The sequence below is a fragment of the Mustela erminea genome, chromosome 8 (genome assembly GCF_009829155.1).
Source record: "Mustela erminea isolate mMusErm1 chromosome 8, mMusErm1.Pri, whole genome shotgun sequence".
In the NCBI taxonomy this organism is placed as follows: Eukaryota; Metazoa; Chordata; class Mammalia; order Carnivora; family Mustelidae; genus Mustela; species Mustela erminea.
The window spans coordinates 39,906,840-39,921,882 of record NC_045621.1 but is presented as its reverse complement, the minus strand read 5'-3'; the positions used below and the strand labels follow the sequence as shown (position 1 = coordinate 39,921,882).

The 15,043-nt window shown below is 47.3% G+C and overlaps 1 protein-coding gene across 1 annotated transcript in view; it reads right to left on the bottom strand.

Moving 5' to 3' along the window:
• Positions 1 to 4,384: 4,384 nt before the first annotated feature.
• EFHD1 (EF-hand domain family member D1) overlaps positions 4,385 to 15,043 on the bottom strand; it is a 41,683-nt gene continuing 31,024 nt past the window's right edge. Inside the window, exon 4 of the mRNA XM_032355187.1 lies at positions 4,385 to 5,704. Within this exon, the coding sequence (XP_032211078.1) occupies positions 5,570 to 5,704 (135 nt within the window). The 3' untranslated portion in view covers positions 4,385 to 5,569. The remainder of the gene's footprint in view (positions 5,705 to 15,043) is intronic.

Genomic DNA, 15,043 nt, shown 5'->3' with positions numbered 1-15,043 from the left:
GTAGCAGGCATCTTGGTAACCGTATGATGGAGCCCTCTCGAAAGGGGATCCTCCAGCCCCTCATGAGCCTCAGATGACTGCCCCTCCCACTGATGTTTTGCAGCCTCAAGAGAGACTGTGCTCAAACCACCTGGTAAACTGCCTCTGAATTCCTGACCCTCAGAGACTGCATGAGATGGTAAATGTTAATTACTGTGTTAAGCTACTAAGTTACAGAATGATTCATTAAAGCAAAGATAAATACAATTTTAAGGTTTTTTTAAAAAGATTTATTTATTTATTTGACAGAGAGAGAGAGAGAGCACAAGTAGGCAGAGCAGCGGGCAGAGAGAGAGAGAGAGAGAGAGAGAGAAAGATAACATGTGGCCTGATTCCAGGACGCTGGGATCATGACCTGAGCTGAAGGCAGACAGTTCACTGACTGAGCCACCCAGGTGCTCCTAAAATTTTCAATGTTAACAGTCTACCAAGTTGCCTTTCAAGAAGGCAAGAGCAGCTGTGCACCTCTACCAATCCCATGAGACGGAGTACGGAAAGTGACTGGTTTCAGGAAGGATGCAGGGTAGGGGAAACTGACCCCTGAAAAGGTCTATCTTTAGCACTTCCCTAAGTTGTAGAACCCTAAGTTTCCCCCCAGGACCTCTCACCAGCACAGGACCCTGAGGATGTCTATGGAACCACTGTTGCTATAATTCAGCCCCGCAGGCAGAGATGTGGCCAGAATCTGGTCTGGTGGGCAGGCAAGGTCAGCAGGCAGAAATCTGAGCAGGGGCAAGGCCACATATGTTGGGTCATGTGATCCAGCAATCCAGCCTGGAGGGCTCAGCAAGTGGCAGCTGCAGGGGGCGTGGCAGGTGAGCAGGAATCTCCCTGGGCTGGTGGGGTCAGAAGCCTCAAAAGAACAGAGAAGCGAGAAAGAGGGCACCTGCACTTGGGGCCAAGGCAGCAACCAGAACTGGGCACCCTGGCCTGGGATCCTTTGCCCAAGACTCAGGAGGAAACAGGATTGCAGTTGTACGAGGTGGAAGACAGAGAGGGAGCCAATCACGTCCTGGGCACTGATAAGTACCAGGCTTGGAATCGGCCAGGTCAGTGATCATCGTCTGGGTTTTACAGGGGGAGGACTGAGGATCAGAGAAGCTAAACTACTAGCTTCCATCTGACTCCAAATCCCATTACGTCACACAGCCCCCAGGGCAGAGGCAGAACTGGTTTGTCGATTTGTTGGGTTTCCCTATTGCTCAGTCAAAGGAGGGCCTTTGGAGAGTAGACTCATCACTTTTCCATTGAGAAGGATGTCCCCTCCATCTCCACTATCCTCACTTTCAGAGCTCTTCCCTCAGGCCGGGCTTCCAGGTCAGGGTGTTTAGAAGGTCCCTGAATCAGTGATAGAGGTCCTCCTTACCCATCTCTGCTGCGACAAACCCGCTTTGTCCTTGTGAAACCAATAGGCAGAGGAGCCTGTCACGGGCCGGGCAGCATGCTAGGTCTACCTCGGTGGGTAAGGCAGAGTTCCTGCCCTTCAATTTGATTGTCCAAAGAGGAAGAGAAGTGAAAAGAAGGGTATTGCATAATGTCATAAAGAGCACAGTAGGGAAAAACGAAACAAACCCCAAGGGGCATCTCACCTAGCCTGGGCCATCAGGAAAGCTTCCTGAAGATAATCCCTGAGCTGAGACATCAACAATGAGTCCTTTGCCAGGGGAAGGGAGGGAGGGAGTGCCAGGTGGAGGAAATAGTCGTGCCTAGCTCTCAGGAACCCCACTTTCTAGGAACCACTAGGTATCCTGTGTATCTGGAGAGCAGTTTGGAAGGAGGGATGGAAGGGAGGAGGGGTAAGCAACGGGACAGGACAGGTGAGTAGGGACTAGATCCCAAAAGTGGGGGAAGCAAAAATTGAAGTAGAGATGTTAGAAACGAATGTTATCCTAACTGCAGAGTGGCCCGTCTGGGCAAATGGGGGCAGGGAAAGCAGCAAGGAGGCCATGGCAGAGACCCAGAAAAAAACCATTGAAGGCCATGGCCATGGCCACCGAGGGGAAAAGTGGGAGCTGTGGGTGAGAGGCATGAAGAGAACAACATCTAGAGAACTCTGTGATCAAGGTGGGGCAAATAAGTCCTACCCATGGTCTCCAGCTACATGGTCCAATTATATGTCCTTTTTTTTTTTTTTTAAGATTTTATTTATTTGACAGAGAGAGAGAGTGAGAGAGCGAGAGCAGAAACACAAGCAGGGGGAGTGGGAGAGGGAGAAGCCCACTTCCCGAGGAGCAGGGAGCCAGATGTGGGGCTCGATCTCAGGACCCTGGGAACATGACCTGAGCCGAAGGCAGACGCCCAACGACTGAGCCACCAAGCGCCCCTTATTTGTTCTTTTTGTCTTCAGTTCTTCTCTGTTACATTTTCTGTCATTTGCAGTCACAAATTTTTAGCTCTTATGGGCTTAGCTGTCCAGAGAAGACAATGGATGTTTGAAGTAATTATACTGAACAGAGACTCGATCGCCAGGACCTTGAGATCATACCTGAGCTGAAGGCACTCACTCAACCCACTGAGCCACCCAGGCACAGTTTCAGATTTGCAGAACTTGGGAGAAAATAAACTTCCCATATATCTCTCTCCCTGCACCTCCCTCTTCCCATTACTAACACCTGGCATTAGTGTGCTATGTTTGTTACAGCTGATGTGCCGTAATAATATCTTATCATCAAGTAAAACCCATAGTTTATATTAGGGCATGCTCTTTAGTGTTGTGCATTGTGTCTTGACAAATGTGTTACGACCTCTACAGGATCACTGCAGGACCACTAAAATCCCCCATGTTCCACCTATTCATCCTGCCCCCTTTCCCTCTCAAGCTGACTTTTTTTTTTTAAGATTTTATTTACTTGACAGAGATGACAAGAAGGCAGAGAGGCAGGCAGAGAGGCAGGCAGAGAGAGGAAGGGAAGCAGGGTCCCCGCCGAGTGAAAAGCCCAACTTGGGGCTCGATCCCAGGACCCCGGGATCATGACCTGAGCTGAAGGCAGAGGCTTTAACCCACTGGGCCACCCAGGTATCCCTCAAACCGACTTTTTAACTTCAGTTTTCGTAGTTTCCTTTTCCAGATGTCATAGTTGGAATCATACCATGTGTAAACTTCCCAGACTGGCTTCTTTCACTTAGCACTATGCATTTTAAGTTTCCTCCATCGTTCTGTGACTTGACAGCTCAGTTTTTTTCATTGTTAGTATTTCTTTTCATGGCTGAATTAGTATCTCGTTGTACTGATGGACCAGTTTATCCATTCACCTACTGGAAAGCATTTTGGATGCTCCCAAGTTTTAAGAAATAGCTGCTAGAAACATTCATGGCAAACATTCTACATTTTGTGTAGACAGAGAGAGGTTCTCGGCTCGTTTGAGAAAATGTCAAGAAGCACGCTTCCTGGATTGTTATGGTCAGAGTGTCTCCATCTCTTTTTTGTGCCCACTTCCTCACGTAGGGAGGCTGGAGGGTGACCCTACCTGGAAAAATGATGCCAAAGAATCATAGGTCTTGGTTTTGGGCAAAAACCGCAATGACGGGGCGCCTGGGTGGCTCAGTGGTTTAAAGCCTCTGGTTTCGGCTCAGGTCATGATCCCAGGGTCCTGGGATCAAGCCCCGCATCAGGCTCTCTGCTCAGCAGGGAGCCTGCTTCCCTTCCTCTCTTTCTCTGCCTGCCTCTCTGCCTACTTGTGATCTCTGTCCATCAAATAAATAAATAAAATCTTAAAAAAAAAAAAAAAAACCCCGCAATGATCCTCCCTGGGGAGCTATGGGTGTTCTCTTTGGAGAGAGGTTCTTACTCAGGTCCCTAAATGCCCCAGAATCTACATAGGAAGGTGGGAGGACTCATTGGCCCTCATCAGAGTTTCAAGGGGTCTAGGAAGCAAGAGAAATTAAGCTTCAGATTTTACCTGTGGCTGAGAGAGTCCTCAGTGATGAGAAGGGGAAGAGTGGCAGACTCACAACCTCAGTATATAGAATGCCCCTGAGGAAAGCTGACCCTCTAGTTACCACTCCTTTTCTCCTTTTTAAAAAAGATCTTCTTATTTATTTGTCAGAGAGAGTGAGCGAGTGAGTGAACAGAGAGCACAAGAGGGGGAAGTGGCAGGCAGAGGGAGAAGTTGGCTCCCCACTGAGCAGGGAGCCCGAAGTGGGAATCAATCCCAGGACCCTGGGATCATGACCAGAGCAGGAGGCAGATGCTTAACCCACTGAGCCACCCAGGCGTCCCTCTAGTTACCACTTCTAACTCTACTCCCAGGAGTTGGTGTCAAACAGGAGCCTGGGCTGGGTGTGGCCCCTGCAAAAAGTGTCCTCCTCTCTCCCTCCAAATCGAAGAAGACTAGAAGCACATGGCTGTGATGGCAAAGTCCACTTGCACAGTTTATTTAAAAAGAGACAGCTGTAAAGTAGAAATGCAGATGTTTTCCTTTGGTAAAGACAGCAGTTACAAAAGAGAAGTAATAAATATGACGCTAGGAAGTATTTGTAAAAATACAGCAAACCCCTGGTATTTGCGAGCCATCCCCAAAACACCTAACATGAAAATTTGCACTGGGGGTAAGAACAGCATCACCTCATCATCCTGGGAGCAAAAACTGGAAACTGGCCAGATGAGCACGGTCATGACCTTGGGGATTTTGAAAAGCTCTGGATTTGTCACTTGGGAATGCAGGGGTCTGCTGGGTTAGAATTTGCATAGTCAGACTTAACAGGGATTCTTCTATGCATTAATATCACTTCTGATTATTTTCCTATTCTTACGGGTAAGTTGCACAGTATTTAAGAGTACAAGGAAGGGCTGAAGTGAGAAGACATGAAGGGAGGAGGACTGAAGAGGGTGGGTCCGTGGGGAATGCTAAGAGACAGGAGACAGGTGATAGGAAGGAACAGAATATTCTATTTTTCTAATGTTTTGTCACCTCAGTAGCATGCCACTCCCCCTGTTGAAGAGGGGATAGGCAGTGGCCCAGCCTGGCTTGCCTTCAACCTCACCATCATCAAAAGACAGAAGATGCAAAAGCAACTGGCAGAATCAGGCTCAGAATGGAAACAGGGAAGTTGGATAAGAAACAAAGCGAGGGTCGGAGCGGGGGGGAGACCCAGAGAGGAGAGGGGCAGAGAATCACCCAAGAAAATGGGGGTAACATTAACATCAGAGCCCTCCAGGGACTATCTCCTCTGAGGACCATCAAAGAAAGAAATATCTGCACAAATTAACACTCTCTGATACAAAGTGGCAAAGGGACAAGGAAAAAGTACAAACTGCCAAGAAGAGGCACAATCTGGCTACATAGGAAGGAGGGCAGGAAAGAGAAGCAAGGGGGCCAGTTGGCTCATCCCAGGACCCTGGGGCCCTGTGGGAGCCCCTCCCACACAGGCATGAGAGCCTCTCCTGCCCCCCCATGAGGCTGTGGAGTTTGCACTGGGTGGTGGGTGTGGAGGCTGGGTAGGGGTGGGAGTGGCAGGGGTGAGGGTGCCCAGCCAGCTCTCTCAGGGGCATCTGTGAGGCACTGTGTGGATGGAGGTCAAGGTTACTTGACTATGTGCTGAAAGCAGCCTTGAGCTCCCGGAAGGCAGCTTGGCGGAGCCTCCTCTTCTCCTCCTCCCGCTTCCGCTCATCTTGCTCGGCTTTTAGCTCAGCTTCAAACTTACTGGCACAGGACAAAGCTTGGACCTGCAGAGAAATGGCAAAAACAAACCAACAGACTGAGGGAGAGGAGGAGAAACTTGGGAGATGGAGCAGCTCATCTAAGAGAACTCAAGCTGGCTAAAGCCGTGTGACACAGGAACCCAGTCCTGCTGCAGGGCAGGACCTCCTCATCCCCCAGAGCAAAGACTTGTTTTCACAAGTTCGCCCAGTCCACTACTGACGATGCCATCTGCCCCTGTGTTATATACATGGTTCTACTGCCAGGGCTGGTCTTTCTACTTCACTTCTTTTCCCGGACACTGTTTCATATCCTGCCTATTACCCACTCCCATGTCAACCTTACATTTCACAATAATATTGTTTTGTTCTAGGGGGAGAAAACAAAAACCAAAACCAATGAACTCCCTGCTGGGATTCTGATTCCAACTGCCTCATTGTGCCAGTGGCAAATGGATACCTTTACAATAGATCAATCATTCTGAATTGACTTCGGAGTATTATGGGTTTTGGGGGATGTTGTGAATGGGATTTAGTGCCAATTCTTTAAACCTTTTATCTGTAATAATATTATTATCAGTACATCCATCTTAAAACTCTGTATTCTGGAACTGATTCCTCCCCCGCCCCCCACTAGTGTCTCATCAATTTGGTAAAATTCCCAAACACGCTGGGTGTGCACGTTATTTTAGTAAAGATTGCCAAATTGCTCTCCAAAGTAGCTGTTCCAATTTACACCCCCACCATCATGGAATGTTGAGTACTCATTTCCCCACAGCCTCGCCAACGTTTATCAGTGACCTTTTTCCTGTTTGCCAATCTGATAGGGGAAAAAACCCACAAACCTGGCACCTTCTTTTATTTCCTTTTTGCTGAATTACCCCTATCCCTGGGGTTTCCCACTTCTCCATTCTTTACAAATTTAGACTTAGTCCCTTGTTACATATTTTTCAGTTACTTAGTCTTTTGCTTGTCTAACTTCAAGGTTATCTGAGGCCATGGGAATATTTAAATTTTGATATCAACATAATCTTCAACCACTTCCATTTTGGCTTTTGTCTATCTCTCCCTCTAAGCAGGCTCCACACCCAAGGTGGGGCTTGAACTCAGGACCCCAAGAACAAGAGTCACATGTTCTACTAACTGAGCCAGGCAGGCTCCCCAAGGCTTTTCTCTCTTAAGTTATGTTTAAGGTCATGTTTAAGGTCTTCTATATTCCAGGGCTCTAAACCCATTTTCCTCTCCTATTTTTCTGGTTTTACTTTCCCATTCAGCTCTTAAAGTCACCTACACTGTATGTTAGTGAAGGAATATTATCAATTAGAAGGATTTTATCTCATTTTCCTAAGTGGAGAGCCAATTTTCTCAATGTCCTTTTACCAAATAGCCCATCATTTTCCCACTGATTTGAAAATTATCTTTGTATGTACTAAATTCCCACATGAAGAAGGTCTGTTTTTACTGTTTTCTAACCTGTTCCACTGATTTCATTCCTGCACCTGCACTACATTATTTAATATTACTGCTTACAGAATGCCTTGACATTGAGGAAAATATTCCATTATGTTGACTAAGCACATTCTTTTCATATTTTTATTTTTTTTAAAGATTCATGTATATTTTAAGAGATTTATTTATTTGAGAGAGAATGTAACCATGCACGTGAGTGGGGAGGAGGGCAGAGGGAGAGGGGAAGCAGACTCCCCACTCCCTACCCCCCCCCCCCCACAGCACAGAGCTCAATGCAGGCCCATCCACAGCCCGGAGGTCATGACCTCAGCTGAAATCAAGAGCAGGATGCTCAACCAACTGAGTCACCCAGCCACCCCTCTTTATTTTTTTTTAAGTAGGTCCATGCCCAGCATGGATGGAGCCCAACATGGAGCCTGAACTCATGACCCTAAGATCAAGACCTGAGCTGAGATCAAGAGTCAGATGCTTAACTGTCTCCATCCAGGTGCCCCTCTTTTCGTATTTTTAAATGTCTTCTTATGAATGAGTTTTTTTAAAAAAAGATTTTGTTTATTTATTTGACAGAGACAAAGAGAGAGATCACAAGTAGGCAGAGTCAGGCAGGGGCGGGGGGTGGGGTAGGGGGTTGGGAAGCAGGCTCCCTGCTGAGCAGAGACCCCCCCCCCCAATGCGGGGCTCAATCCCAGGACCCTGAGATCATGACCTGAGCTGACGAAGGCAGAGGCTTAACCCACTGAGCCACCCAGGTGCCCAATGAATGAGTATTAAGCTTACCAAATGTTTTGAGATGTTTCACTGAAAATGATCACATTTTTAATATTTGATACCGATGACATTTTTAAAACTTATCCCCGCAGTCTTAACATAAACTTCAAATGTATTAAGGTCCCCACAGCTATATTCATTACATTAATATTCTTTCTGATGTGTTTTTATCTGATGTTATCAGAATCATGATGGCTTTAGAGAATGAAGGTGATACAATCTTTCTCAGTGTGTTTTAACTAGTTTGTGACATTGAAAAGAAAGTGTAACATTGAAGAATTAATCCCTAAATTCCCCAGCACCTAACTGGGTTTTTTTTGGGGGGGTGGGGGGAGTCAACTTACTAAATGTTTTTACAGTTCATCACTTTGTCCACATATTATCTCAAATTTACAAAAAAAAAAAAAAAGCATTCCCATTCATTGAATATTTAATGATTTTAAGTCAATGTGTCCTAACCACTCACTTTTTTTTTTTTTTTAATTTCAGGTAGGCTCCAAGGCCAATATGGGGCTTGATCCCTGTAACCTACAGCTCCACCTTCTACTGACTGAGCCAGTGGGGCACCCAGATCTCTCACTATTTTTAACTAGCATGTTCCTGGGTCCACCATCTTTTCTCCATCATGAGCTTCAACGTTTGGGTGTCTCCTTGTATGTTCTACTTCTCTGCCAGTGCAGCTGAGAATTATCTATTTCCAACAATGCTCTTTATCCTATCCTCTCTGGTTTTCAATCCATTACCTCCTTGGTGACACAATGCAGACTCTCACATCTCAATGAAAAATAGTAACATTCCTTCCTACATTCTCCCTGCACTGCACAGGGGCCCGTGTCTGAACACAGGATACCTCTGAAAGAATCAACCGCATAGGGGTAGGGACTAGGAAATTATGTTTTCCAAATTTCCCAGGTATTTCGTAAGCACTTGAGGCCCTGCTCTGTCTCTTTCAGCTCCCTATACTGGAGTCACTAGAAGACAGATTTAATTGCCTACAGTAGGGCTCGGCTCGCGCTGACTCTCATTAACCACTGTCCCTGGATTCAGGCTGAAAACTTGGACCTCAGGTCCCTTTGTCTAGCTCCGACACCTCTCCTCCTTCACCTTTATTTTTTTTTCCTTGTTTGGTTTTCAGGAATTTTACGAGCTGGCTGTTAAGTGTTAAAAATTAAAAAAAATATACTAGAAGTTAAATTATATAAATCTATAATTAGATTAGAAAAAAGAGAAATACATATTACAAAGTCATTGCTTCCTAATTATCTTGCTACATTTTATTCTTTGTTTTGGAGGCTGTCTGTTTCTGTTCCAGCTCTAAGGTGGGAAACAACGGATAATGCTACTTACAAATCCACCTTTGGCAACATCTTGTTGGAAGCTTGAAAGCAACCCCTACCCCCAGGGTATTTACAGAACCCAACAAAGTGCTACAAAGCAGGGTTTGATCTATTGTTTCATTCACAATCTTTTCCAAAGAAAGTAATGGGAATGTTAAAAATGTAGATTAAGCTGAAAAATGTGTAGTATCTATAGCCTTTATACCATGAAGAGCTCCAAAGAATTTTACAGAATATTCTTCTAGTACTTGAAAACTATTACCAAATTTGGCAAGGGGGGCACCTGGGTGGCTTAGGTGGTAAGCATCTGCCTTTGGCTCAGGGCATGATCCCAGGGTCCTGTGGTGGAGCCTACATGGGGCTCCCTGCTCAGCGGGGAGCCTGCTCCTCCCTCTCCCTCTGCTCCCACAACCCATGCGCTCTCTCTCAAATAAATAAATAAAATCTTCTTAAAAATTCGGCAAAAAAGTTGCTCACATCATTGAGGAATGAATGAAATTGAGTTCCATTCACTTTTTCTTATGAATTAAGTTAAACAAAGTATCAACCAACACTCATGTAGGACCTAGATTCTTCTGTCAGTTGCAACCATAGGCTGTCAATGGACACAGAGCCCAGAAAAAATTAAGGAAACATTCTTTGATAATCAACAGACCATGTGGAATTTATAATAAAAGTAGTGTACACTTTATTATTTGCAAATTGTGTGCTATCTATCCTTTATATCATTAAAATTTATAAAAACATACGGATATATGTATATGCATACTCTGTTCAGAGAGCCAGTTGCTAAACATTCACCAACAAACCACTGTCTAAGCCTCAGTGTTCTCCTCTGCAGAGTGGGATGCTACCACCTCTCCCCCTCCCATGTGTTAGATAAGACATGAACCTAAGGTCCACCTGCCCACTACTGCTGGCCAGGTCAGAGGCAAAGGGGCCTTTGCAACTCCCTCACTTGGGGTCCTTGTTCTCCACTATAAAAGCTACCTCTTGGGGTGCCTGGGTGGCTCAGTCAGTTAAGCATCTGCCTTCCACTCAGGTCATGATCTCAGGGTCCTAGATTCGAGCCCTGCTTAGCACGGGGAGTTTGCTTCTCCCTCTCCCTCTGCCCCTCCCCTTGCTTGTGCTCTCTCACTTTCCCTCTCAAATAGATACAATCTTAAAAAAAAAAAAAAAAGTTGGGACACCTGGGTGGTTCAGTTGTTAAGCGTCTGCCTTTAGCTCCGGTCATGATCTCAGAGTCCAGGATTCAAGCCCTGCATCAGCCTCCCTGTTCAGCAGGGAGCCTGCTTCTCCCTCTGCCGGCTGCTCTCCCTCTGCTTGTGCTCTCTCTCTGGCAAATAAATAAATAAAATCTTTTTTTTAAAAAAGTCTCCTTGATTCTATGGTCTGTGAGTGCTGTCTCGCCAATCACCCACTCTGGGTCTTCATCATGTTTCCTTCTCTGGGGACCACTTCCCTGGGTTCTAAAAACACCGGTCTGCTCTAGATTAAAAAGAAAAACAAAAAGTTCTCTGATTCCAAGCTACCGTTCCATTCCCACTTTATCTAGACCTCCTCTGCCAGCCATCTACACAGAAAAGTCAAGCTGTTTCTCCCCAGTTCCCACTCACCTCTTACCCTACTGCCATCTGCCCTCCACCAAGGAACCTGCTCTCTCAAAAGTCTCCAATGACCCACTTGCCAGAGCCAACACCCCCAGCCTGGCCTCATCTGACTTCACCTCTTCCTGAAAGTGCTCCTGTCCTCCAAAATGGCATTTTTCCCCCTGGGTTTCCTTGTTATCTCTGCTCACTTCCTTCCCCACAGTCAGTCTCCTAGAAATCTCGAGGTGGTACTAGGATCTTGTGAAGGTGGCTCCCCTTGTCTGTGTCGTTGGGTGTCCGTGAAGCATTCATTTCCCCCTTCTCTCCTCCTCCAAGATGGTCCCCTGGTGCACGCCCCAAGAGTCTGTGGAGACGCACCCCACCCTGACTCCAGAAGAAAGCCCAGTCAGGGTAATGGTATCCCAGCTCTTGTCAGTGCTTGGTGTGGCAACGAACATGCGTGAAAAGATCACTCCACGACCCTCAGTATCTAGCATCCCCATTCTTCCTATCAGCAGAATTATAATTAGACACGTGGGTCCCTAGGAAGAAAGGCATTTTGGACTCTCCAATGCAGGTGTGACCAAGTTCTGTCCCACAGGGCACGAATGAGACTCTACAACAAACACTGTGCCCTCCATTTTCTTCTTTTTTTAAATTTATTTAAGCGATCTCTACACCAACACGGGGCTCCAGCTGATGACCCTGAAATCAAAAGTCACATGCTCTTCTGACTGAGCCAGGCAGGCGCCCCCACGGTGTCCTTCAAACCAAAGTGCCTGCCATCCCCTTCCTCAAACCACTACCACAGGAGGGGTGTGTCCCTGTCTCTATTTTTAAAATATCATCAATCCCTCTCTACACAGCTCCACAAGACTCATTCTGGTGGAATACTTTTTAAAAATATTGTATTTATTTGACAGAGAGAAAGAGAGAGATCACAAGTAGGCAAAGACGTAGGTGGAGAGAGAGGGGGAAGGAGGCTTCCCGTTGAGCAGGGAGCCCAGTGCGGGGATGGATTCCAGGACCCGGAGATCAGGACCTGAGCCAAAGGCAGAGGCTTTAACCCACTGAGCCACCCAGGCGCCCCCTGGTGGAACATCTTACTATTCACCTCCCAGCACGGCACTCCTACATACTGAGACTGCTAGTTCCTTTGGGATTCTCCCCAATCCCACTCACTACCCTCAACGGACCTACAATTCTCCGGACATCTGTGGAAGCCTCCCTGACTTCAGCCTCTCCCCAGTGCCCAGCACTGGTCAGGTAGAGGCCCCCAGAGGGCCCCCCACACCTGCTGCCGTGGTTCCCCGGCAAGGCTGTGCAGAGCCCATTATGCTCCACGTTTTCCGGGCCCTACCCTGGGAAATCCCAAGTAGGTCTTCGGGGGCGGGAGGGGAGGAGACCCGAGAAGCTGGTCTGCAGATTTTTCTGGTCTGGTGGTCAGCAGGCTGGAGAGGCCTGACCTTCAGGGGAGCTCTCCGTGCACCTGGATCTGGTATGGACTGGGGGCCAGCCTCCCAACATTTGTTACCCTCCGTGCCTCGGAGCCTTTGTGCTTGTGTTCCCACGGCAGGAACGCCCTCCCCTCCTTGATTACAAGGTGAATCCCCATTCATCTCTGAACATCTGTTGCCAATGTCAGCTCCTCTATGGCCCTCTCCCAAATCTGAGTGATGATTCCCTCGACTCGTCATTCATGCAAACGTTTATTGAGGGCCATTACGCGCCAGGTCTGTAATTACAAAGATAACACACCCATTCTGCCTTTGAGTCTGGGTTGCGGAGGCAGACAGACAAGTTCAAAACATTTCATTGCTATTCTTTTCATCTTTTCTCTTCTTTATAAAAATTGTGCACGCACCTTATAAAACATTCCAAAAATATAAAAAAGCAGTCCCTTGGTCAGTCATAGCTATTACTAATACTCAGATATGTAATTAGCCAGGTTGGATTTAGTATTTAACAAAATTGGGTTGTAAACATAATGTTCTGCTTCCTTTGTTTCGTACATCTGTTCATACTCAGAGTGTGCAAACGGGCGGGCGTGCCACCAGGGACTCGATTCCCTGATAATGGAAGCTTTGGTTGATTCCAACTTTTCTCTATTGATGCTGTATAAAATCCCTGTGACACATCTACATTTATTTGCATGAGTGCCTCTAAGGGATAGAATCCTAGGGGCAGAATCCCATAAGTAAATGATACAAAGCACTCACAGCCAGCCCCAAAATGCTGTCCCTAAAGCTGGGACCATTTCTACACTCTCACCAAAAATGTCTGAGAATAGGGGAGGAGCAGAGGGAAGGGGAGAGAGAGGATTTCAAGCAGGCTCCATGCCTATCAGGACCTGAGGCAAACTCAAGAGTCAGACGCTTAACTGCCTGAGCCACCCAGGCACCCCTTGAACAGATAATTGTAGTACTACTTCTATACATAGTAAAGGCACACAGAAGAGGGTGGACTCTCTCAAGAAAAGCAGCCAAACTCTGCTCCTTCCACACTTTAACATGAAAGGAATAGAGTTTTCCAGAAATGGGCCTTTGGGTGGGGTATTTCAGGGAAAGGAAGCAGCAGGCACGAGGCCCCAGGGGTGAAAAGGCATGGCAGTATCTGAAGAAATGTGCTTGAGCGGCGAGGAAGGCCAGAACAAGGATCAGAGTCGGGTCATAAGATCCTTCGTGGTTTCCAGAGACTTCGTGCAGACTTTTAACAAGAGCACGGTTTGCTGAGCTGCAGCAGTGGCCCAAAAAGTGTCATGCTAAACTTGTGTCTCAATGTCAGGCCCCTGCCCACAGCCATCACCCAAAGATCTCCAAGTGTTGGCTTATCGGTTGATGACTAGAGAGGACCCCTCCTCTCTATTCCCTCTCTTTCAAGGCTGAGAATTTGTTTTCCTCATGAGACTATGTGTGCCGTCCTGGGGAAGGCAAAAGTTCTGTCTACTATCTCCTTGTGAAGGAGCTGTATTTCCAGAGTTTACTGTGCCTGGCATCCCCAGAGCTGTGTTGAATCAATGCTAAGTGATGAAGGAAGGGCCAAACCACTTTCAGGATTGGACACAGAATGCTGGCATTGAAGATGCCATGAGTGGCTGGCCTATCCCAAGTTCTCAGATGACAGCAGGAGGAACTCAGGTGTCAGGGGTTCACCATGACTCACAGTCTGCATACTGGCAGAACGATGATTGACCCTGTCTCCAAGCAGCATCATGGAATGCAAGGAGCCAGTCCTACTCGGGGGCGAGCACGGCCAGGATGGTTGCCAGGGACACTGCGTTTCTGGGCAAGCTCTTGGAATAAGCCATCACTCCCCAAGAGGCTGGCTTCCACCTGGGATGGGAGGGAGTCCCAACAGCTCCTATCACGTACCCAGTGCTCACAGTGAGCCAGGCACTCGCTAAACACTTTTTTTTTTCCCTTTTTTAAGATTTGATTTATTTGAGGAAGAAAGTGAGCGTGAACATGGAGAGTTACAAAAGGAGAGGGAGAAGCAGACTCCCCACTGAGCAGGGAGCCTGACGTGGGGCTCGATCCCAGGATGCTGGGATCATGACCTGAGCCAAAGGCAGATGCCTAACCGACTGAGCCACCCAGGTGCCCCTAAACACTTTCTATATGTGAGCTCATTTAATCCTCACGGTCATCCTGTTATCGCCTTCCACTGTACAGATGAGAAAACTAAGGCACAGAGTGGTAAAAGGGTCAGTGGAGGAGGCAGGACCTGACGCCAGGCAGCCCTCCCCACTGCACCATTCTGGCTGACTGGGGATTTGGAAGGCTCTCTGATTTCTCTTTCTGCAGGTGTGCTCTGGGGAAATGAAAATGACAGCACCCAGCCAGGGGTAGGCTCTCCGTAAGTGTCTGATGACGGGATAAACGTGTGAATGAATGGAAGCAGCCAGAAAGGCTCTGGAACCATGCACTGGAGCCATGCACTGGAGACTGCTTCCCAACCCCCTACATCACTGTCAGTGGAGCAAATACTGGTTCAAACTCGGGCAGGGGGCAGGCCACCGGGGCGCTACCTCCTCTGGCCCCACTGTTTGCTCGTTCACACACAGGCACTTAAGACATAAAGGTACAGGAAATTGCTCCATTAATTCAACTGCAGCTCGGGGTAGAGCTGCAGGGAGTTCTTCTGGGAGGTCTGGATCCAGACTGATCGGAAACCTCGTACCAGCAAACCCATTTGAATCAGAA